Genomic DNA, 21520 nt, shown 5'->3' with positions numbered 1-21520 from the left:
TGCCAGGGATTTTTATTCATTTTGAAGTTACTGCCTGCCTACCATATGCCAGGCAATGTGTTCGTTAGCTCATTATTATTTAGTAATTAGCCCTAGAGGGCAATACTGTATTTTTAAAGGACTTTCATGGGTTATCTCATATATTCCCCTATCTTTCCTTGTTGATGGAATTGGCAGTCAGTACTTAATATGTAGAGGAACTGAGGCCCAAAGAAATTCTATGACTTGACCAAAGGCCACGGGGCAGTGATGAAACTAGTACCCAAACCTAGGTTTCCTGACTTTCCTCTTCCCATTAAATGGGTACTGGGGAAAAAATGAAGTTACCAAGATGCTGGTGTGTGGGCTCTGAGGCAGATCTGGCTTAGGCGTGATCAGCAGAGCCTTCCCCAGCCAGGGCATCCTCTGGGCATTGCGGTAGACAGGATGGAATTTTTACACGTCAGTGCATCAGGGAGAGGTACCAGGTAGTAGGAAGTTTAAGCCTCACCTGGAGCTTGTCTTTAAAGCCACTTGGTCTAACAGACCAGGGCTCTGGAGACAGACAGTTCTATTCCTGCCAGCACTTACAGTGTGTCTGCAAATCCCTCAGCCATTCTGAATCTCACTTTTCTCTCTGTGCAATGGAGATCATAATATGTACCTCATACTTAGGGCTATTCTCCTGAGGCTCAAATAAGGCCTGAGGCTTTGTAAACTGTAAGAAATGTGTATTAATATTAACTTCTCTTCCACGGAGTCGCCCTACACATCGGTACTCTCCGAAGCATAAAACTTTTCCCCAACGGTTGACCTGCCCAGACCACTATCTGTACCACCTAGGGAGTGTGAATTCCAGTTGCCAGTCCTGGGTAACGCGCCCTCCCAGCTCACGTTCTTGTTTTTGTTTTGGCTTTGAGGGGGAGAGGATCCCGATCTAGGTTATCGCCGGTCTTATAAACCTCCCTGTCTCTCTATCATCCGCTCCATCCTCCCCTGCCGTCAGTCTCGGCAGGTCGGCCCGGGCTGTCTTTTCTGGCTCCACCTCTCGCTCCGGCGGTCTGTGCGAGTCTCGGTCTCCCTGCCCCTCCAGACGCCGTCCTTCGGCGGGGTTTAGGTCTGTCTTCTTCACCCTCAGTGAGTCAGAAACAAAGGAGGGGGGTGGAGGGAGCGCACTCTCTCCGGCTCGGCGATTCGCCCTTTATTCTGAACTCACAACGTCAGCGGGCGGGTGGATGGAGCTGCGGGGCGCGGGCTGGGCCGCCCACAGCGCGCCGGGCCGGGGGAGCGGCCGGGCCGGGCCGGGCGGGCGGGCAGCGGGGGAGCTTTCGGGGGCCCGGGCCGCGTGGGCGCCGGGATGGAGGGCGCCGAGGGGCGGGGAGCGGGCGTGCGTGTGTGTGCGAGCGCGAGGGAGGCCGGCCTTTAGTGTAACCGGAGCTACAAAGAAGGGGAGAGGGAGGGAGGGAGGAGCGGCGGCGGCGGCTCCGGGGGCCTCTCCGCACCCTCCCCCTGGGCAGGAGCCCCCTCGAAGCGGCCTCGGCCCCCGACGCGGGGCCGCCCCTCGGCGCCCGCGCCCGCCCGCCCGGAATGATGAAGAAGAACAATTCCACCAAGCGGGTGAGTGCGCCCGCCCGCCCCGTGCCCGCCGCTGACTTTGTGCCCCGAGGACCCCAGCCCCGTCGGGGCCGCGGGCGGCTGGGTTGGGGGCCGGGGACGCCCCGCGCCAGCCCCCTCCTTCCGGCCTGTGGCCCGGTCGCCGGTCCCCTTAGCCTCGGCCTCGGCGCGCTGGGCCCCACGACGAGGCACCGGCGGGGGCTTTTGTTTGTTTACTTGGGCTGGGGGTTAACTTGGCTGAGTTTCTGCCCGACCCCCGGCCTCCCCTTCCTCGGGCGGCGGGCGGCCGCCGGCATCGCGCTCTGCAGCGGCGAGAAGACAATGAGAAATAAAATAAAATGCCGTTAATCCCGGCGCGGCGAGGAAGGAGGCTGGGGGAGGGGGCGGGGGGCCCGGCGGAGACCCGAAGGCCACCCCTCGGCTCCAGCCCGGCCCTCACCCCTTCCACTGGCAGTTCCAGTTGTTTATTTGGGAGAAGGGGGAGGGGAACGATGGGGAAGCGAGTTCCTTGGAGTGAAAGGCTTTGAAAAAGTGGGGAGCGAACGCGGGTCTCCCAGACTCCAGCTGCGGCGGGGCGGACGCGGGAAGGAGGGGACCGGGGACTGAGGGGGGCGCCGGGGACGGAACGGGAGGAGGAAAAAGCTGTGATCACCTAACCGTGTGGTTCTCATCTGGCTCGGGGGGCAGGGGCCTCAGGATGGAAATCATCAGTCTGCACCGCCTGAGAAGGTCGGCTGGGTCCGGAAATTCTGCGGGAAAGGGATTTTCAGGGAGATTTGGAAAAACCGCTACGTGGTTCTGAAAGGGGACCAGCTCTACATCTCCGAAAAAGAGGTAGGTGCCCTTTGCCGCTAACTATCCTTGTTTTCTCAGCCCCCACTTTGTCTCTCCGCAGGGGTCTTATCTACTTCTCATCTCCCCCTTACCTCATCCCTCATTTTGTTCCAAAAGCTAGTTCAGCCGTCGGGTTGGTCTCTACCCCCATCTTATCTGCAGAGAAAGGTCACCCTTTAATGAGGAGACCGGAGTTAGAATTAGAAGTTGAGTTTGCATCTTATTTAAAAATTTTTCTTTGGAAATATCTTTCTGACAACCATGATAACTCCCTCCCAAGAATGTCCCAAAAGTTTTAAGTGTCCCCTGCTGGCCCCTACCCTATCCTGGCCTCTAGCTGATCGTAGGATTATTTTTTCTTTGCTGTTGCTGCTGAAACACTGTTCAGCTTATTCTCCACTCCTTCCTGCCCTCCCCACCCCAACCCAGCTAGCCTCCCCTTTCCTGTCTGTCACAGGGACATATGCAAGTCATATCAGTAGTACAGCTGCCCTGAATCACAGAAAACACACATACAACCCAGGGTCAGTCTCACATGACCTCAGGTAGAGTATTTTTAAGTGGCAGTTATTTCTGTTGAAGCCAATGTCCCTAACCAACATGTTCTCTGTTCCCCATCCCCACTCCACTGAAAAAAAAGAAGCAAGGAACTCATTCTCCATTCCTTCCTGCCCAGCTGCCCCCCACCAGTTATATCAGAAGGGAGAATGGAGTTATGAACCCCTGTGTGTGTCTGTGTCTTTGGGGCTATAGTTAAAATGAAAACCACAGTCCACATTGGGTCAGAACCTGCGCCCACATATTGAATCCAGATTATTCTCTCCGTTATCTCTAATTCTTGGGATAAATGACACATAGTAATATTGAGAAACTGAAATTGCCCCTCCGTGGGTTAGAAGTCATTCCAGTCCCTACCTCTGCGACTGTGTCAGCATCGCCTAGGAGACTGTCCTGAGTTCCCCTGGTAGGATGACCCTTCACCCGCCCCCATTCTGTATGCCCTCACCCAGGGCTAACTGGGAAGTCCTCCCTGAGTTCTAACCTCTTCTGCTTTCTGCATAGACTATATTTAGGTAAATAAATCCTTTTATGGTATTGAAATAGACACATGCGCAGTCCTAGAGAAAGTATTCATCTGAACAGGACATCTACTGAGGCAGCTAAGAAAGAACTAAGCTGTGCCAGGGCCAAAGAGATCCCTCATAAGGGTATTTAAACCTTGCTGTTTACACTAAGCTGAGAACTTGGTGATGGAGCGAGGTGAGAAAACACTTTGACAGGAGAATTTATTTTTAAGGGTCACCTCTACCCAACCCCAAATCCTCCCCAAGGTTTTTCCACAATTTGTGGGCTTTCCAGGGTTTTTTTCTGGCTTTTTTTTTTTTTTTCTTAGGCAGGTGTCAAAGTGTATCTCCTGTCTTCCCTGAACTCCATAATGGCAGGAAACTCTAGTGAGCAATCAGGGAGAACTTCCCACACGTCAGTGGGGAAAACATGTGATCAGGGAAAGGGTAGAAGGAACAAGACATCTTTTTCTTGTTTGTATTTGTTCAAAGAACAGAGTCAGGGGGCAAAAGAGCGTAGTTGACCCTTGTTTGTGGAGGAAGGGGTACTGAGACAGGGGAAAGGACGGAATGACCTCAGCTTAGGATGTCTGGTGTCCTGTGAGTCAGGAGCATCTGACCGATCATGGGGCCCACTGCCCACTGCTGAGAAAGGCATAGGAGAAGAGGGAACAAGCCTGTTGGTAGTACTCTTCTTTGGGGCCAGTTTCCACGCTACAAAGGCCTAGGTTAAAGGTGAAACTGATCAAGGACTATAGGCTTTATTCTGTCCACTTCCCAAAAGCTCCAGAGCCAACAGAGTCAAGATTTTTTTTAATATAGTATGATGTTTGTAATTTACATGGGCTTTTTTTTAATATATTTATTTATTTATTTTGGCTGCACTGGGTCTTAGTTGCGGTGCGCAGGATCTTCGTTGCGTCCTGTGGGATCTTTAGTTGTGGCATGCGGACTCTTAGTTGCAGCATGCACGCGGGATCTAGTTCCCTGACCAGGGATTGAACCCCGGCCGCCTGCATTGGGAAGCTCGGAGTCTTACCCTCTGGACCACCAGGGAAGTCCCAGTAATTTACATGTTAATGCAGGAAATCCCTAACCCTCTCCCCTAGAATTTGCGACCCTCTTTTTTTGCAACTGCCCCCACTGAAGAAATCCTTCTGTATTTGTTGTTAATAATCGTTTTCTTCATTCTTAGTCAAAGGGCACCTTATGATCATGGAGCTGATGTATAGGAACAGAAACTAGACCTTAGGGAGACCTCATGGTAGAGGAAATTGAGTTCAGGGCATCTTTTTTTGGCAAGCATGGGAAAAATTCCTTTCTGTGGGCTAAGGAGAAAGAATCAGGGGAAAGGGTTGACTTTTGTGGGTGGTAATTATAAATGAGACTGTGGGAATTAGATGAGCAAAAACAATACAGTGGAGAACTAGGGTCTTGGAGTTGTCCATCTTCCCTGGGCACTGGAATATGCTTGTTTCACTGCTTGCCTTACCCCATCTCCTACCCCTGCCTTATGAGGGGCTAACCTCTGTCAATGTCTTCTGCTCCCCAGAGCTCCTTATCAGTCGTGTCCAAGCCAGAATATCTCCCTTTCCCTTCCCTTCCCCTCTGTTCCCCTCCCCTTCCGTTCCCCTCCCCTAAGGAAAACAGAACAAGTAACTCTCTTCCCCTGGCTACATACACACACCCAGCACTTTCCTCTCCAAGATTTCTGGCCTCTGCTGATAGTCTCAGCTCTGAGGGAGGAGGGGAAGAGGAGTGATGCATCACCCTGCATCCCTGCTTCCATGTTTCTGGGAATTGTTCTGGGACACCCCTTGCCAGCATCTTGTCCACTTTCACCTACAAGCCTTCAAGGCTTCTGGTCACTTCCTAGTCCAAAACCCGGGAGCTCAGGATAGGGGAGAGCCCTGGAGGAGCCAGGCCACGTGGAAACAAAGAAAGGTGGGTGTATGAGCAGCCATTCACCTGAATGAGTCTGTGTCAGCCCCCTGGGTCCAGCGCCAAGTCAGAAGGATAGGCAGATACAAGAGCAGAGATTGGCTGGGGGATGGAAGAGAGAACCAGGTGGATAGATGAAGTCACCTCCAGGCACACAATTCCTATTTCAGAGCTTGAGACGTGGGGACTCTTTTGTGAAGTACCTCCAGTCAGGGAGGTCAGATGTCTTCCAAGGAACATATGAGGCTACTTTTGACTGTTTGTTTAGTTTTAACGAGACAAGTGCTGGTGGTTTCCATCCTCATCCCAGGAAAGCCTGGACAGCTCATCCCACAGGGCCTTCCAATCCCAGGCGTAAGTAGCAGAGGGTGAAAGGGTTTTCTGATCACAGGCTGCTCCGTCCAGGCCAGTGATGAAGGCTTCTTTCCTCTTGCAAGCCAAATCACAGCTTCAGAGGATCAGGGCTATGGGAATACCTTAGGGGAGAGGAGAAAAAACCCTGAGAAGTTTAAAACGGACCTTGGCAGAAATGTTAGTAGAATTTGCTTTGTGGCACTCATAAAAGGCTGGTTGGGGTTGGAGGATGTAGATGGAACTGTGGTCTCTGATTAGACATTCAACAAGAGAGTTAAGAGCCAAATGATGGATAGAAATGCTGAGAGTGGAACCGGGTGCAAGATAGATTCTACAAGCAGGAAGGGCTCAGTTTAGACACAAGGAAGAACTTCCTGGCAGTAAGGGCTCAAACTGGAATCATGGAAACTGGTAGCAGAACACTTTTTTCCAAGTAGTCCTCCAGGGAGAGTATAAATGCATCTTTGCCTAGAGAGCAGTGGATGATTTAAGTGGCTTCTCAAGCCCACAGGAGCTAGGTTGGGTTGTCACGGTACCTTGGAAGGAAGAAGGAGGGGTAGGGACTACAGGTGTATTTTTCACCCTGTCTGAACAAACTCAACAAACTGAACACAGGGGCTGCTGTTCCTGTGGTGCTGAAGCTTCTGAAAAGAAGGAGATAGATCAGTCTTTTCATAATAGTATATATTTAAGGAAGGAGCCAAGGGATAATGGGATAAGAAAGCAACAGCATAAACAAAAGACAGGGAAGGGCGGAGGCAGCCCTTTGTTCCCTCCAGACATCCCCTGATATTGGCCCTGCCTTTACCTCCTCCCTCTGGACAATCAAGGGCCATCCGGGTTTTGCTTACTTCAGGATGATAGGATTAAACTGTTAGCCCTGTAACCATGTCCTTTGAAGGACAAAGTGGGAGTCACAGTGAAGAGAGACCTCCTGGGGCTCTGGAAACAGTAGCTTGGCTGAGGGGAGTGGGGACAAGGGGTTTAAATGGAAACCCACCTGAGGAATCAGGACGTGGGGGCTGCCCCCCACTGTCAGGCCTCTGTGGGCCTTGGGTAGGACAGGCTTTTCCTAACCTATGGTCATCCCTCCCCTCTCAGGCTTCTTCTGGTTCCCAAGAATGGTCTATAACTAACAATTTGGGAGAAGGGACTAAGTAATTTCATCCTCAGCACCTCACCTCCAACCCTCCCCTAGGTAAAAGATGAGAAAACTATTCAAGAGGTGTTTGACCTGAGTGACTACGAGAAGTGTGAAGAGCTCCGGAAATCCAAGAGCAGGAGCAAGAAGAATCACAGCAAGTTCACGCTTGCCCGCTCCAAGCAGCCCGGGACCACGGTATGCCGCTCTGCCGCCTCGGCCACGGGGACGCTGACCAGCTCAGGGTGTGGGGAGCAGATCCTTCCCCTTCAGGACCTCTCTCTCGGCTCTCTTGGCTCAGAGGCCCTGAATGCTTGCTCTCCTGCCAGCTTTTATTATTTAACCTGAGAATATCATGGCCATTTCCTTCCTTGCAGGCAAGCCAGCCTTTAAACTGTCCAGCCACAAAGACCATATCTCTCTCCCTCTCTCTGTCTCTCTGTCTCTCTGTCTCTCTGTCTCTCTGTCTCTCTCTCTCTCTCTGTCAAACACACACACACACACCCCTCTTGGGAGACAGCCACTTTTCCCTGGACCGTGATAGGTGGTTGAAATTCTGAATCTAATTTCTCTTGTCTGAGGAAACCCAGGGAAGCCATTCCTGTCACATTCTATTTCTTCAAACATTTAAAGATCTTTATTTTAGTACCTGTCCTTTACCAAACCTCCTCTCATTATCTCCAGTGCCGTATTAATATCTGGTACCCTTCTAAGCTCTTCATTGGTCGTTTCTAAAACAGCCTCCAAGCAATGGCATTTTGCAGGAATAGAGGCTGATTTCCTTAAGTTACGGATGATTCCAGAAGTAGAATCTCTCTCCTTCCAAGAGCTGGGTCTAAGAGAATGAGATTATAATTTCTTATTTCTTCACTGTCAAGGTGAGGCCAACTGTAAACCCCTGACTGAAACAAGAATCTTCTCCTCACAGGCACCCAACTTGATCTTCCTGGCAGTGAGTCCAGAAGAGAAGGAATCATGGATCAATGCCCTCAACTCCGCCATCACCCGAGCCAAGAACCGCATCTTGGATGAGGTCAGGAGGCTTATTGTGGGGAAGGGGACGCTGAGGCAGAGGGAGCAGAATGACTCACTGAAGAGGGAAGAGGATGGTGTGGGCCCCACTTACTAGCTCCCCACCAGCTCTGCTCCTTTATTTCCCTTTTGAAACCCTATTCTCCTTCTAACTTCTAAGTCTTTTCTGCCAACTCCTCTTTCCCTGCTTTCTGATGCATGGGCCAGCTTAAGGAGCTTAAGCTTCATGTCCAATACATCCCTTGCCCTTGGATTTGCTCAGTAACGGTTCATGAGGTGGGATTATTTCCCAGTCCAGGCATGTTCAGGCCTCAGGGGAAGCTGGGTTGGGACAGAGTCTCCAAATAGCACCTATGACTCACAGTGCATCTCTTCAGGTCACCGTAGAGGAGGACAGCTATCTCGCACACCCAACTCGAGACAGGGCAAAAATCCAGCACTCCCGGCGCCCCCCAACTCGGGGACACCTAATGGCTGTGGTATGTAAGACTATAAGAAAGTAAAAATTGCTGAAGGGCCAACTCCATGTCAGTTCATCTCAGACAGGACTGTATCTCAGACAGCCCACCAGAGGCATTTGTGTACCAAGGTCAAAGGCTAGGGAAGTCCCTCCACCCTGTTCCCTTCCTTGATTCCTCCAAACCAAAAATATTTAGTCAGCACCTACTGTGAATTTGAAAGTCCTGCCCTCAATAAATGTATCATCCTTTGGGGAAAATGAGATATACCCACAAGGGAAGTGAAAAGTAGAAGAGATGAATACAGTACAAGGCAACATAAGCTACTGTCTGGTGGCTAGCTATCCTGACGGATAACAGCATTGTGTATCACAGGCACTTAGAGGAGCAAGGATTTTCTTTCATTTGTCTGAGCGCTAAGTGTCTAGGGAAAGAGGTGCTCAGGTATAGTAGAAAGAACATGGGGGCCTCCCTGGTGGCGCAGTGGTTAAGAATCCGCCAGCCAATGCAGAAGGCACAGGTTCGAGCCCTGGTCCGGGAAGATCCCACATGCCGCGGAGCAGCTAAGCCCATGCGCCACAACTACTGAGCCGCATGCTACAACTACTGAAGCCCGTGCACCTAGAGCCCATGCTTCCAACAAGAGAAGCCACCATGGTAGAAACCTGTGCACCACAATGAAGAGTAGGCCCCACTCGCGCAACTAGAGAAAGCCCGCACACAGCAACGAAGACCCAACACAGCCAAAAATAAAATAAATAAAATAAAATTAATTAATTTAAAAAAAGAAAGAAAGAAAGAACATGGGCTTTGGAATCAGACAGAGCTGGGTTGGAACCTAGCTTTGCAGGGTACTCTGAAGCTGCCCGCCTCCAACTGTAAAGTGGGGCAGTAATCATGCCCACTTGAACGGTTGCTGTGAGGAATGATTGAAACAACATATGTATCAATACATATAAGGTGCTGAATACCCTTATCACTTTTTTAAAAATTACAGTATTCTGGAAATAGAACAAGTTTTATTTTAAGGCAAGAGGTTCTGAGGTCAGAATAGCAGAGGGGATTGAGGTGTGTGGCTCAGAGGATACAGATGGAAAAGGACAGTTACCCTGCCATGCCAGGCATCCTGTATGTGTCAAACCCAACTGATGCTTAGAGTCCACAATACAGAGGAAAAAAACACTCTTCAGGAAGCTCGTAGTAAAGTGGAAAATACGGGAAACAAGCAGGATAAGTTATTTTTTTTAATAAATTGGTAATTTTTTAAAAATATTTAACTTACTTTGGCTGTGCTAGGTCTTAGTTGCGGCATGCAGGGTCTTTAGTTGCAGCATGCTGACTCTTAGTTGCGGCATGTGGGATCTAGTTCCCTGACCAGGGATCGAACTCAGACACCCTGCATTGGGAGCGCGGAGTCTTACCCACTGGACCACCAGGGAAGTCCCCGAGGAGAAATTACTTTAAATCACAGAAAAATAAAAGAAGGAAGTTAAAGTCACTATCAAAGGAATAAGAAATAGCAAACAAAGTCAGAGGGCTGTGTCAGGAGTGGGGGCTTCTCATTCAGGGAAGGCATGTTGAGGAGGGAAATGACCACAGCCTGCTTCTCTTTCAGGCAGTCAGTCCTGAAATGCTCACTGACGACAATCTTCCCGCTTCATTCCCTCCTTCTCCCTATCCAGGCTTCAACCTCTACCTCGGATGGCATGCTGACCTTGGACCTGATCCAGGAGGAAGACCCTTCCCCTGAGGAACCAACCTCCTGTGCTGAGAGCTTTCGAGTCGACCTGGACAAGTCTGTGGCCCAGCTGGCAGGCAGCCGGCGGAGGGCAGACTCAGACCGCATCCAGCCCTCCTCGGACCGGGCAAGCGGCCTTCCCCGACTTTGGGAAAAGCCAGACAGAGGGGCCACCTACACCCCCCAGGCACCCAAGAAGTTGAGCCCCTCAGAAAAAGGCCGCTGTGCCTCCCTGGAGGAGATCCTGTCTCAGCGGGACACTGCCGCAGCCCGCACCCTCCAACTGCGGGCCGAGGACCCCCCGACCCCCATCCCACCCCACCCGGGGCAGCTGTCCCGGATCCAGGACCTGGTAGCGAGGAAACTGGAGAAGACTCAGGAGCTGCTGGCAGAGGTTCAGGGACTGGGAGACGGGAAGCGAAAGGCCAAGGACCCCCCTCGGTCTCCTCCCGATTCTGAGTCAGAACAGCTGCTGCTGGAGACAGAGCGGCTGCTGGGAGAGGCGTCATCAAATTGGAGCCAGGCGAAGAGGGTGCTGCAGGAAGTCAGGGAGCTGAGGGACCTGTACAGACAGATGGACCTGCAGACCCCTGACTCCCACCTCAGACAGCCCAGCCAGCATAGCCAGTACCGGAAGAGCCTGATGTAGAGGAAGGTGACAGAGTCTGGAACATGTGGGGGTGGACAGACTCTTATCTCCAAGTGTTGCAGGATACAGCTTTTTTATTTACCTCAGTCAAAAAAGAAAACAAAAACACGATCAAATTCGTTGCTCTTGCTGCTGCCCGACCCTCCTACAGCCCTTATTTCCCAAACTCCTTTCCCCCCATCTATCTCTCTGAGACCTAAATTGCCTCAGATCTGGGGAGGAGGTGACCCCTACAGCAATATTAAGAAGCTTTCACCTGGATGAAGAGAGAGAGGGTAACGAAGGCACAGTCTGACCATGTTACACGCACCAGCCCTCTGGGGTGTGGTGAGGAATATACTGCTGCTCCCGAGGATGTATCTGGGCTCCTAAGTTTAGAGGGGGAGGTGTGGGGCGTCTCTTGTGTCCCATTCCAAGTTTTCGATCTGAGGGTGAAATTTCAGCCACTCAGCCGTAGCTCGAGAGATGTGGTAGCCAGTGCCACCTCTCCACGCACACACAAGTGAAATTTATCCCAGCCCCGAGGAGGGTTTGTGCAATTAAAACACCCCCAGCCCCGCCGCCAGGCACTGGCTTCTCACGCCTAGCAGCCTCTGATTGAGATCAAGCTGCCTGGCTTTCTTGTATGAGGTGTTTCTTCCCTTCATCTCTCACACCCTTCCCAACACTGATTCAGAGATACAGCCCTGGACGGATGGGATGGATTTGGTCATTTGGCTAGGGGCACCTAGCACAGGGGAACCGGGGACAGTCAGCCCCACGGAAGAACCAAACTAAAAAGGAAACTGATTTGTGATGCAAGCTGGGTAGGATGAAGGGGAAAACCAAATATATGCCCAGGTTCCTCTTTCGGCCAAGCTAGGGTTTCCTGTAGCCTCTCCCTCTCCGTCCTCGAACCTTGCTTCCAACACTAATCAAGCCCCAGCTTTAGAAAACCATCTTTATGCTCACACCACCACCCTCCTGACCACCTCTGGAGCTGCCAGACACCCCAACATTCTTGTCTGTGGTAGATATTACACAACTCATTTTGATTGCTTCTTCCCTCTGAAGTTTCTAAGATCAGGTTTAATAACAGTGATAGTGTCCAGAGAAGAAGGCGACATATGAATGATTTTTGGAAAGAAGGGGACAGCCCCATGAATCAAGTAATGAAGGGTTAAAAAAAACACTTTGAAGTACAGTTGACCCTTGAAAAGTGCGAGGGTTAATCCACCTGTAACTTAACAGTCAGCCCTCCACATCCATGGTTCCTCTGCATCTGAAGGCTCAACCAACCGCAGACTGTGTAGTACTGTAGCGTTTATTGAAAAATAACCGCATGTAAGTGGATCTGTGCAGTTCAAACTTATGTTGTTCAAGGGTCACTTGTAGACCCCTTGCTTGCTTCTTGATCCTCTTCCCTAGATCCCCTCTCACCTCCAAGAGCCAAAACCTAGAGTTCACCTAAGGGTGAGAGGGGAGAAGAGGAGAAAATGGGGACAAACTCTGTGTACATCCTGGCCACAAAGCTGCTCTCGTGTGACATTCAGGAAGGTGGGGTAGGAGGGAAACAAGGAAAATCCTTCGGGCAAAACACAGACCCTCAATTGCCACTCTTCTGCTCTGACGTTACTCCATAACTCCCGTAAGCAAGATGGGGGAATCTGTCCAAGTTGAACATCTGTAGGGAAGAGAGATTCTCATGCTCTTTCGGTCCCCACCACTCACAGTCATGAAGATTTTCCCTAGATATACCCTGTAGTTAACTAAATCACATGTATCCTTGAGTGAGGAGAGTACACCAGAGTGCCACCTACATGTCATTCCCGGAGTCTCCTGGGGTAGGAGGGGAGGGAGCCTGGGTCTCCAGACTTCCTGTCCTCCAAACAAGTTTCGCTCACCTAAACTCTAAGCACGGTCAGCAGAGCTACCCGTTGTCACAAACATTGAAAGTCTAGGTTAAAATGATATTTACTTTCTATATGTAAGTCTGCATTTTTGTATTAATTTATTTTACCAGCATTTTCCCTTTTCTCTCTTTCTCTTCCTTGTCGCTCCCACATAATGAAGAAAAAGACAAAAGCAAGAATGACATGTATATCCCAACATGCCAATTATCTGTGGCTCCCAGGGGAGCTAGAGGATGGAGGGAGACACCGGAGAGGAGAAAGGTGAGGGGAAGCAGAAAAGATCAGGGACCCCGGGAGACTAAGAGTTGGGCACTGGGCTCCTGGAGTCTTAAGGCACCAAAACCAGGCCACAAGGTGGTAAAATGAGGCCAGCTTTGGAACCAGACAGATCTGGGTTCAAATTCTGACTTTTTAGTTATGAGACCCTGGGCAAGGCACAAGCTTTCCAAGTGTCAGTTGTCTCATCTGCAAAGTGGAAGTGTAACGACAATGTATGGAAAATGCCTGCCAGCTGGTAAGTAGCTGCTGTGGCAGCTGCTGCTATTATTAGTTTGACTCAGTGGGCTATTAACAGTAGCTCAGGTGGTAGGAGTACAGTTTGAATGAGGCTTAGGGGATGGGGTTACTGTCACTGTGTTCTGGTACACAAGTTGATCCAGTCCACGGACTGTGCCCATAAGCCTTTCTTCAAGGAGAGAGAATACCAGGTACTGGGCTAAAGGCCAGAGATAGAAAGAAGGGGGAAAGCTTGATCTCCTGTCTTCAAGAATTTCAGAGCTTAGCACAAAGCCAGGCTCCCCGCTAGAAAAACAGCTTAGAGCGTACGCCGGTGGTGGGCTGCTAGCGTGAGCTCTGTTAAGGAAGCATGAGCACAGGCACTGTGGCTGGAGGATAACGATGCTGGAACCCTAGCTTTTCCCTCCTCCCAGATCCCTCTTCCCTCACTGCATCACTCCAGTTTCTTTACCTGAAATATTTCCCTTACTTCCTCTCAGTCACGTGTTCTGGGGCAAATGGGTGGATTGAGTAGGGGTGTGGGGCAACCTGCTTACTACACAGTTGCCGACAGACGTTTTTCAGGATGTGTATTTTTCTTCCTCCTTTCCTCTCTTCCAACATCTTTGCTATATTCTTTTCTTCCACAAATGAACTGGAAAAGGGAGAATCTTTTGGGAGGTGCCAGGCAAGGGAGGTGAGGAAATCCAGTACACAGAGTTGAAATGGGGTGAGGGGTAGAGACAGGTAAAGAACTAAATGCCATTTCCTATTTCAATGACATTTTCCTCAACTTTTCCTGTTCTTCCCCCATTAACTTGTAGAGGTTTGGGGAACAGAGTGCGGTACAGTCCTGATTGGCTTGCATTAGGAAGAATATCTGAGGTGTTGACCTGGAAAGCTGATGAATTAATTTGCATGCTACTTCCACAGCATAGCTGTAGGTTGTTTAGGGTGAAAAGAAAAGGGAAAAAAACCAAGTTTCTCCAACTCCCGCTCCAGCCTTCACAAACCATGCCGTGCCGACCCTAGGGAAATAGCTTTGCCTCCTTCCCTGCCCTCTCCCAGACCCTCTGCCAACAGTAAGCTCTACCTCATTACACACAAAAAGCAGTCGCAAAGAATCTCTCCCCTTTCTAAACCTTACAGGCAAGGGGACCCAGCCCCATTCTGCAACCCTCAAAGCTCGGCTACAGCCCCTCCCCTTGACACTCCCTCCCCTTGCTCGGTTCGTTCTTTTTTCTGCTTTCTTCCTACCTCCGAGTCTCCCAACAACAGCAGCCAATCCCCAGGCTGCTCTAGAGCCACACCATATATGGAGAGGTTGAAAAGAAACCCGAGTAAATGCGGGAGCGAACACACACACATACACACACATCCTAACACACACACACACCCTAACACACACACACACGCTAACAGCTTTTGAGCGCCTCTCTGCACGTGACCCTGTGTCTACTTGTCTGTGTGTTTGACACAAGTCCCACCATTCCCTGCCCCTGGCTCACCCCACCCAAGAACGAGGAACCTGTTTGCTATTCCCGGCCTTTATTCATGCCCCCTGAGACCATCAATCCAACCAGTTGCCCCTGACCTAGATTCTCTGCACTAATTACAATCCTAACGAGATCTAACAAACACACAACTTAGCACAGCTGAGACCCTCGAGGTCAATTAGTACAGCCCAGCTCAGCTCAGCAAATGAGAGATGGAGCCAGAAACTCTTGTACTTGCCTCACCCCAGCCCCAGCCCCAGCCTGGGCTTGAAAGCAGGCTTGAGGAGAATGCAAAAATTAGCAAAACCAGCTTAAAAATAAGATCTTGGAGAGTTAACGAGTATGGAGAGAACTGCGTTAAGGTTGGGGAGAATTGGAGAATATAGATTCCCTGCTCTTCCTAAGTTATCAGGAGGGAGAGGCTGATGCAGCTACAGAAAGGAGGGACATAGGCAGTTTTCATTTTCGTAAAGAATACGGAGAAGAGTAACTTAGAGAAGAGCAGGTAACATAGAACTCTTGATCTGCATCACAGCCTCCGACTTATTCCCTCCTTCTCTTTGCTTTCTCCTTTGGACAAGTTGGATTTATCTCCCCTGTCTTTCCTGCTGGTTTGGAATAGCTCTGAAATCACCTCTTTCTTTCAAACATACTAGACTCAACCTCATTCTTGCTTTTCCTCTTCCAGATAGTAAAACCATGACAGCAAACAGCCCCTTCCTCCTAAGAAACACAGAAAAATCTAAAATAAGGGTAATCAGTTTTGGGTTAACAAAGTGTTGTCGGACATTTGGGGATGATGCCTAAACTGTCTTCTAGATGAAGAATGAGAGGAAACAGCCAGAAGTGGTAACAATGGGAATGCAGTTGCTTTTGCAAATTTGTCCTACCTGGCAGCAAATGCAGCGCAACAAAAAGAAGATTGAGCAGGGCAATGTGGCTCGTTCCCCGCTTTACTGGGTTCCTTTCTTTAGATGGCAAAACAAGGCAGTGGAATGGTTGCCTGTCCTATATCCTCTGCGTGCAGACCAGTTGTCCTAACCTCATCCCTAGCGCCTGTGGCTCTATCAAGGTGGGAGGTGGAAGGAGAGGGCTAGTGGAATCCTCTACACCCGAGTGGGGAAGTGGACTTGGAGGCACCACAAGAGCAAAATGTTCTTCTTCCCCCAGCCTTTACCCAGCCTTGTTCAGAGCGCTGAGCCCTGCTAGCACCCCGACTCCTCCACAGTCCCCTGGCGCAGCAACCAGGAACCTGCAGGGCAGGATGATTCACATAAGCATCAGGTCTGTATGTTGATGATTCCCAATTTCCTTCCCTGGCCTAACCCCCGGCTCTGGGATCAAGGCACTTACAGCTAAGTACCTATTTGGCATCTTTACTTGGGTGTCTAACAGGCATCTTTTTTTTTTTTTTCTTGTGATGAGAACTCGTAGTATCTATTAACTTCTTTTAATACAATTTTAAAGGTTACACTCCATTCACAGTTATAACAAAATATTGGCTATATTTCCCATGTTGTACAATACATCCTTGAGCCTATCTTATACCCAATAGTTTGTACCTCCCACTCCCCCACTCCTATATCCCCCACTCCACTGGTAACCACTACTTTGTTCTCTATATCTGTGAGTCTGCTGCTTTTTTTGTTAGATTCCCTAGTTTGTTATATTTTTTTAGATTCCACATATAACTGATATCATACAATATTTGTCTTTCTCTGTCTGACTTATTTCACTTAGCATAATGCCCTCCAAGTCCATCCATGTTGCTGCAAATGGCAAAATTTTATTCTTTTTTATGGCTGAATAGTATTCCATTTTAACAGGCACCTTAAATTTAAGTGTGGTAGATCCTTAAATAATGGCCCTCAATGAATCAACCTCCATCCATGCTCTTGCATTGTGAGTTTACTGCTCCTCCCACTCAAGAGGCATTGCTATTTCTCCAAGTGCTGTCTGAATCTGGGTTTGCCTTGTGACTTGCTTTGACCAGTAGAATGTGCAATTGTGTAAGTTCCAGAGTTTAGGCCCTAAGAGGTCTCACAGTGTCCTCTCTGGCCCTCTTAAAATTTAGCTGCAAGTAAGAAACCTGGCCGAGCATCTTTGGGATATGGGACCACATGGAGAAAGAGGCATTGAAACCCGCGAAACCATCCCAAACATCCGAGCCTCTGGGCAAACACAAGCTAAATGCAGCACAACATGCAAGACCAAAGACCAACCATCCAGTCAGCCCACAGAATTGTGAGAAATTAATAAATCATTGTTGTCTTAAGCCACTAAGTTTGAGGGTGGTTTGTTATTCAGCAGTAGAAACTGAAACACTGAAGTGGGAAACTGCCATACTTAAAACCCAAAACACAGGACATTGGCATTGGGACCAGGCAGCAAACAGAGGCTAGAAGGGCAGCCAAGAGACTATTAGTAGAGGCTGGATGATCGGGGAGGAAATTACCATTGGACACTGGAGAAAGGGTTACCTTATGTTAAATAGTGGTGGAATAATTTATGAAACTGTCACCTATGGTACTTTGTACCAGTAAGCTTTTCTTAGCTGTAAATGATGAGGTATTGCAAGAGAAAGGAACCAAAGAAGGAACCATTCAGTTTGCAAGCAAAATTTATTGGAAAAATAATAGAGAGACAGGAACAGTCTCTAGCCAGAAAAACTTTCACCAGTGGTAATTCAGGAGAATTATCTGATGGAGGAGACCCTCCTGGCCAGTGAAATGATTCAGGTATTTGAAAAGTATAGGGAAATGACTCATACAAGGACATGAAAATTGGCTGATTGTTACTAAACTGCTTTGGCATCTTATGCGGAGACAAGGAAAAGCAATTACCGACCAATTGAAATTAAGTGTGAAAGCCTGAGACTTCTTTGGTAGCTTACAAAGAGGTTCTTCTCTCCTGCTGTTAAGAGAGCAGTAGAGAATGAAGACCCAACTCAGAAACTAGTAGAGATGCAGAACTTCAAAGACAAACTTTCACCTGAGGCAGGAAACTAGAACCTTCAGACAGGGTAGATCTGTTGTGCCAGGGCCAGGGCCCTAGTTGAGAAAACCTGTACTGGAACCCTGACACATGGAGTGGGGACATCTGGTATCCTCGGATGGTAGATGTCCCTGAAGATTTTGGTTTCCCATACAAAAGTGATCCACCCCTCCCCATTAAGAGCTAGCACCGCCTGTCCCCAGTAAAGGCCCCTCCCTAAAAGGTGGCAGAGGTCAGGATCTGACCCCACCTCCTTTTCTGGCTGCCAGGATGATAACTGGTGCTAAGTCACAGCACAATTCAGCTGAGAACATGCTGGACCTCAGAAGGAAGAAAAGGAACTAACACCCAGCATGTAACAGCAGGAGCAGGAGAGGATGCCATGGATTAGATTTTGAGTGTGCTTGATGAAGGGTACCAGAATATAAAACTGGATAAGAAAGAGTTTACTAACTTAGGGGCACTCTCTTGGGATATAGGGTTTACATTCCAGCAAGGACACCAGAGGTGGTTCCAATGTGTTCTTAGAGTACTCCTAGAAGCCTGGAAAAAGTGATGTCCCACACTGAGCAAAATTGGAATGGCGGAATTGCCACATCAGACAGTGGAGGAAAGGATTAAAAAGCTTAGGGAGTGGGCATAGTGGAATGGATCTATTATTTGAGGCCTGAAGACCCACCAAAGGATTATATTTCATGGAAGGTCCAGAAGACAAACCATTCACCACAGCCATTAGAGGGGCACCAGCATCACTAAGTTCAGTGGTGGATCGTCTCTGCAGAGCAGGAGAGGCAATCACAGAGCTGGGATCATTGATAGCAATAGAGATAATCAAACCCGCCTCCCTGTCTCCATTAGTTGAGGCCAAGTGGCAACAGTAGGAGCCAGGGGGTCACAATTATCTTAATGAACAGCAAGATTGAAGGGCCAAACAAGGGGGCTTAACCCACAGAGATCTGAGTTGGTTAATAGAATACGATATCCCTAGGGACAAAATAGATGGGCAATGTTTAATATATAAAAAGAATGCAAGACTAGGTGAACAGGGAGCTGAACACTGTTGCCCCAATAAAAAAAAAAATCATGATCCCTTGATGTGGAGAAATTGGAACCCTTGTGCACTGTTGGTGGGAGTGTAAAATGGTGCAGCCACTATAGAAAACAATATGGTAGCTCCTCAAAAAAATAAAAATAGAATTACCATATGATCCAGCAATCCCACTCCTGGTATATATCCAAAAGAATGAAAGCAGGATCTTAAAAAGACATTTGCACATCCATGTTCATAGCATCATTATTAACAGTGGGCCAGAGGTGGAAGTAACTCAAGTGTTCACCAACGGATGAATGGATAAACAAAATGAGGTATATACATACAATGGAATATTATTCAACCTTAAAAAAGGAAGGAAATCCTGTCATATACTACACCACGGATGAACCTTGAGGACTGCTAAGAAAGCCAGTCACAAAAAGACAAATACTGTATGCTCCCACTTATATGAAGTATCTAAAATAGTCAAAATCATATAAACAGGAAGTAGAATGGTGGTTTCCAGGGGCTGCAGGGAGGGGGAAATGGGTTGTTTTATAATGGATGCAGTTTCAATATTGCAAAATGAAAAATTACTGGAGCTGGGTTGCACAACATTGTAAATATGCTTAACACTACTCGACTGTACAGTTAAAAATGGTTAAGATGATAAATTTTATGTGTTTTTTACCACAGCTAAATATATTTTTTTAAAAACACTTTATAAAAAAGTCATAATCCCTTGTCCAGTTCAAAGACCTGAAACTGCTTTCAGACCTGAAATCTATTGAATGAAAAAGTGTCCAAGTCCCCAGGAGAAAGGAGCCTGCAATGTCACAGCAAGTATACACTGTAATAATTCTACCAGTCCTTCTTGCAAAGGGACTCACAGCCATTTTACTTGGGTGACTGTAAACTAGGAGGTTGGGGGGGAATATCCAGCAAGACACAGGCTCTGAAATGATACTGATATTCAGAGACCTAAAATGTCATTGTGGACCCCCATTAGAGTGATGGGACATGGGCCAGGTCAAAATGGAGTCCTGGCTGAAGTCAGCTTAAAGGGGGTCCACTGGGTCCATGGCCCCACCTAGTGGTCGTTGCCCCAGTGTCTGAACGGGTAACTGGGATTGCTATATTTGGCAGTTGGCTAAGCCCCCACATTGGGTTATTGGTTTATGTGATAAGCGCTTTCACAGTGGAGAAGGACAAATGGAAACCTCCAAAACTGTGCACCTCTCCCCACTCCTCTGCTCTCCAGACAAGATGGTAAATAGAAAACAATATCCCATTTTGGAGGGAAGATAGAAATCAGTGCCACTCTTTAGGATATTAAGGATGCAGAGATGGTGGTCACTACCATACCTCTGTTTAATTCACCAGTCTGGGCCCTGCAGAAAACAGATGGATCCTGGAGAATGACTGTAGACTGTTGCCAGTTCAACTCAACCCCGATTGCAGCCACCATGCTGGACGTGGTTTCATTGCTAGAGCATATAAATATGACTTCAAGTACATGATATGTGGCCACTGCTTTAGCAAATGCATTCCTCTTTATCCCAATCAGGAAAGAGGATCAGAAACAGCATTCAGGTCGACTGAACAGTGTTTAGTTTTTTCCCCAGGCTGTGGTAACTCTCCAAATCTATGTCGTGACATATTCAGAAAAGATCTAGACCATCTCGACATCCTACAGAATATCACATCGATCCATTGCATCAATGATATTATGCTGTTTCAGGAGACTGAGCAAAAGGTGGCTAGCACCTTAAAGCCTTGGTGAGACACAAGCACTCAAGAGGGTGGGATATAAACTCTATGAAGATTCAGGGAACTGCCCCTTCAGTAAAGTCATTTGGGGTCCAGTGGTAGGGGTATGCTAGGACACCCATCTAAAGAAAAGGCAAATTGCTGCATCTTGCATCCACAAAGAAGGAAACACAATCCCTGGTGGACCTCTTTGTTCTGGAGACAGTATGTTCCACCCCCTAGGAATACTGCTGTAGCCCATATACTGGGAGACATACAAAGTTGCAGCTTTTTTTTTTTTTTTTTTTGAAGAGCTTACACTTTTATTTATCCTAAGCCTGATTCCAGTCTAACTCCAGAAAGTAACTATTCACTCATGGATCCAACTAATATTTTTTGAGTACCTCCTATGTGCCAGGCACTGTTCTAGAAGCTTGGAATACATAAGTTACACAAAAGAGACAGCTCCGAGCCTTCCTGGAGTTTGTAGTCTAGCAAGAAGAAGTATTTCCATGGCCACCTCCTTGGCCCCAACCACCATCTCTCACCTGAACCACTACAGGAAGCCCTGCTTGTCTCCAGAAGAGAGGGAGAGTGGAATTTAGAGTAGATAACGGAGCAGGGAGACAATAAGTTACCAGCTGTAGCCCCAAGACCAACCACAGCAACAGCCAGTGGTTGTCCCATAGACCTCCTTTTTCGAAGTCCCTTAGGACCCTGGAGAGCTCCCCCTGCTTCTCCTCTTCCCCACTCAGCAGCTGGAATTCTTAGAGCACTTCATGTTACTTGCCTACTTAAAACCATCCAAGGGACTTCCCTGGTGATCCAGTGGTTAAGACTCTGAGCTGCCAAGGCAGGGGGTGTGGGTTCTACCCCTAGTCAGGGAACTAGATCCTGCACGCGGCAACTAAGATCCCGCATGCGGCAATGAAGATCCCACGTGCTGCAACTAAGACCCGGCAGAGCCAAATAAATAAAAAAACTTTACACACACACACACACACACACACAGCCATCCAAGCTTCTCGTCACTCTCAAAATAAAAATCCAAACTTCT

General features: G+C 48.5%; 1 protein-coding gene and 1 long non-coding RNA gene across 2 annotated transcripts in view; one reads left to right on the top strand and one right to left on the bottom strand.

The window, feature by feature from the left end:
• The first annotated feature begins 1281 nt into the window (after positions 1–1281).
• On the top strand, positions 1282–10810 carry PLEKHO1 (pleckstrin homology domain containing O1). Its single transcript, XM_082475160.1, has 6 exons — positions 1282–1596; positions 2281–2427; positions 6985–7125; positions 7856–7960; positions 8337–8438; positions 10100–10810. The coding sequence occupies exons 1-6, from the start codon at positions 1567–1569 to the stop codon at positions 10802–10804; spliced, it is 1230 nt and encodes a 409-aa protein (XP_082331286.1). The 5' UTR covers positions 1282–1566; the 3' UTR covers positions 10805–10810.
• LOC309667583 overlaps positions 2434–21520 on the bottom strand; it is a 51453-nt gene continuing 32366 nt past the window's right edge. Inside the window, exon 3 of the long non-coding RNA XR_014267823.1 lies at positions 2434–5908. This is a non-coding gene — a long non-coding RNA (uncharacterized lncRNA). The remainder of the gene's footprint in view (positions 5909–21520) is intronic.

This window comes from Balaenoptera physalus (assembly GCF_965194825.1).
Source record: "Balaenoptera physalus genome assembly, chromosome: 1".
Lineage (NCBI taxonomy): Eukaryota > Metazoa > Chordata > Mammalia > Artiodactyla > Balaenopteridae > Balaenoptera > Balaenoptera physalus.
This window is presented reverse-complemented; position numbering and strand designations above follow the sequence as displayed.

Excerpts from the sequence above, each read along its gene's own strand:
- PLEKHO1 (XM_082475160.1), top strand. The coding sequence starts at position 1,567 with ATGATGAAGAAGAACAATTCCACCAAGCGG. Across the intron at positions 1,597-2,280 it reads AGAACAATTCCACCAAGCGG|GGGCCTCAGGATGGAAATCA; the intron begins GTGAGTGCGCCC and ends CTCGGGGGGCAG. Across the intron at positions 7,961-8,336 it reads AGAACCGCATCTTGGATGAG|GTCACCGTAGAGGAGGACAG; the intron begins GTCAGGAGGCTT and ends GCATCTCTTCAG.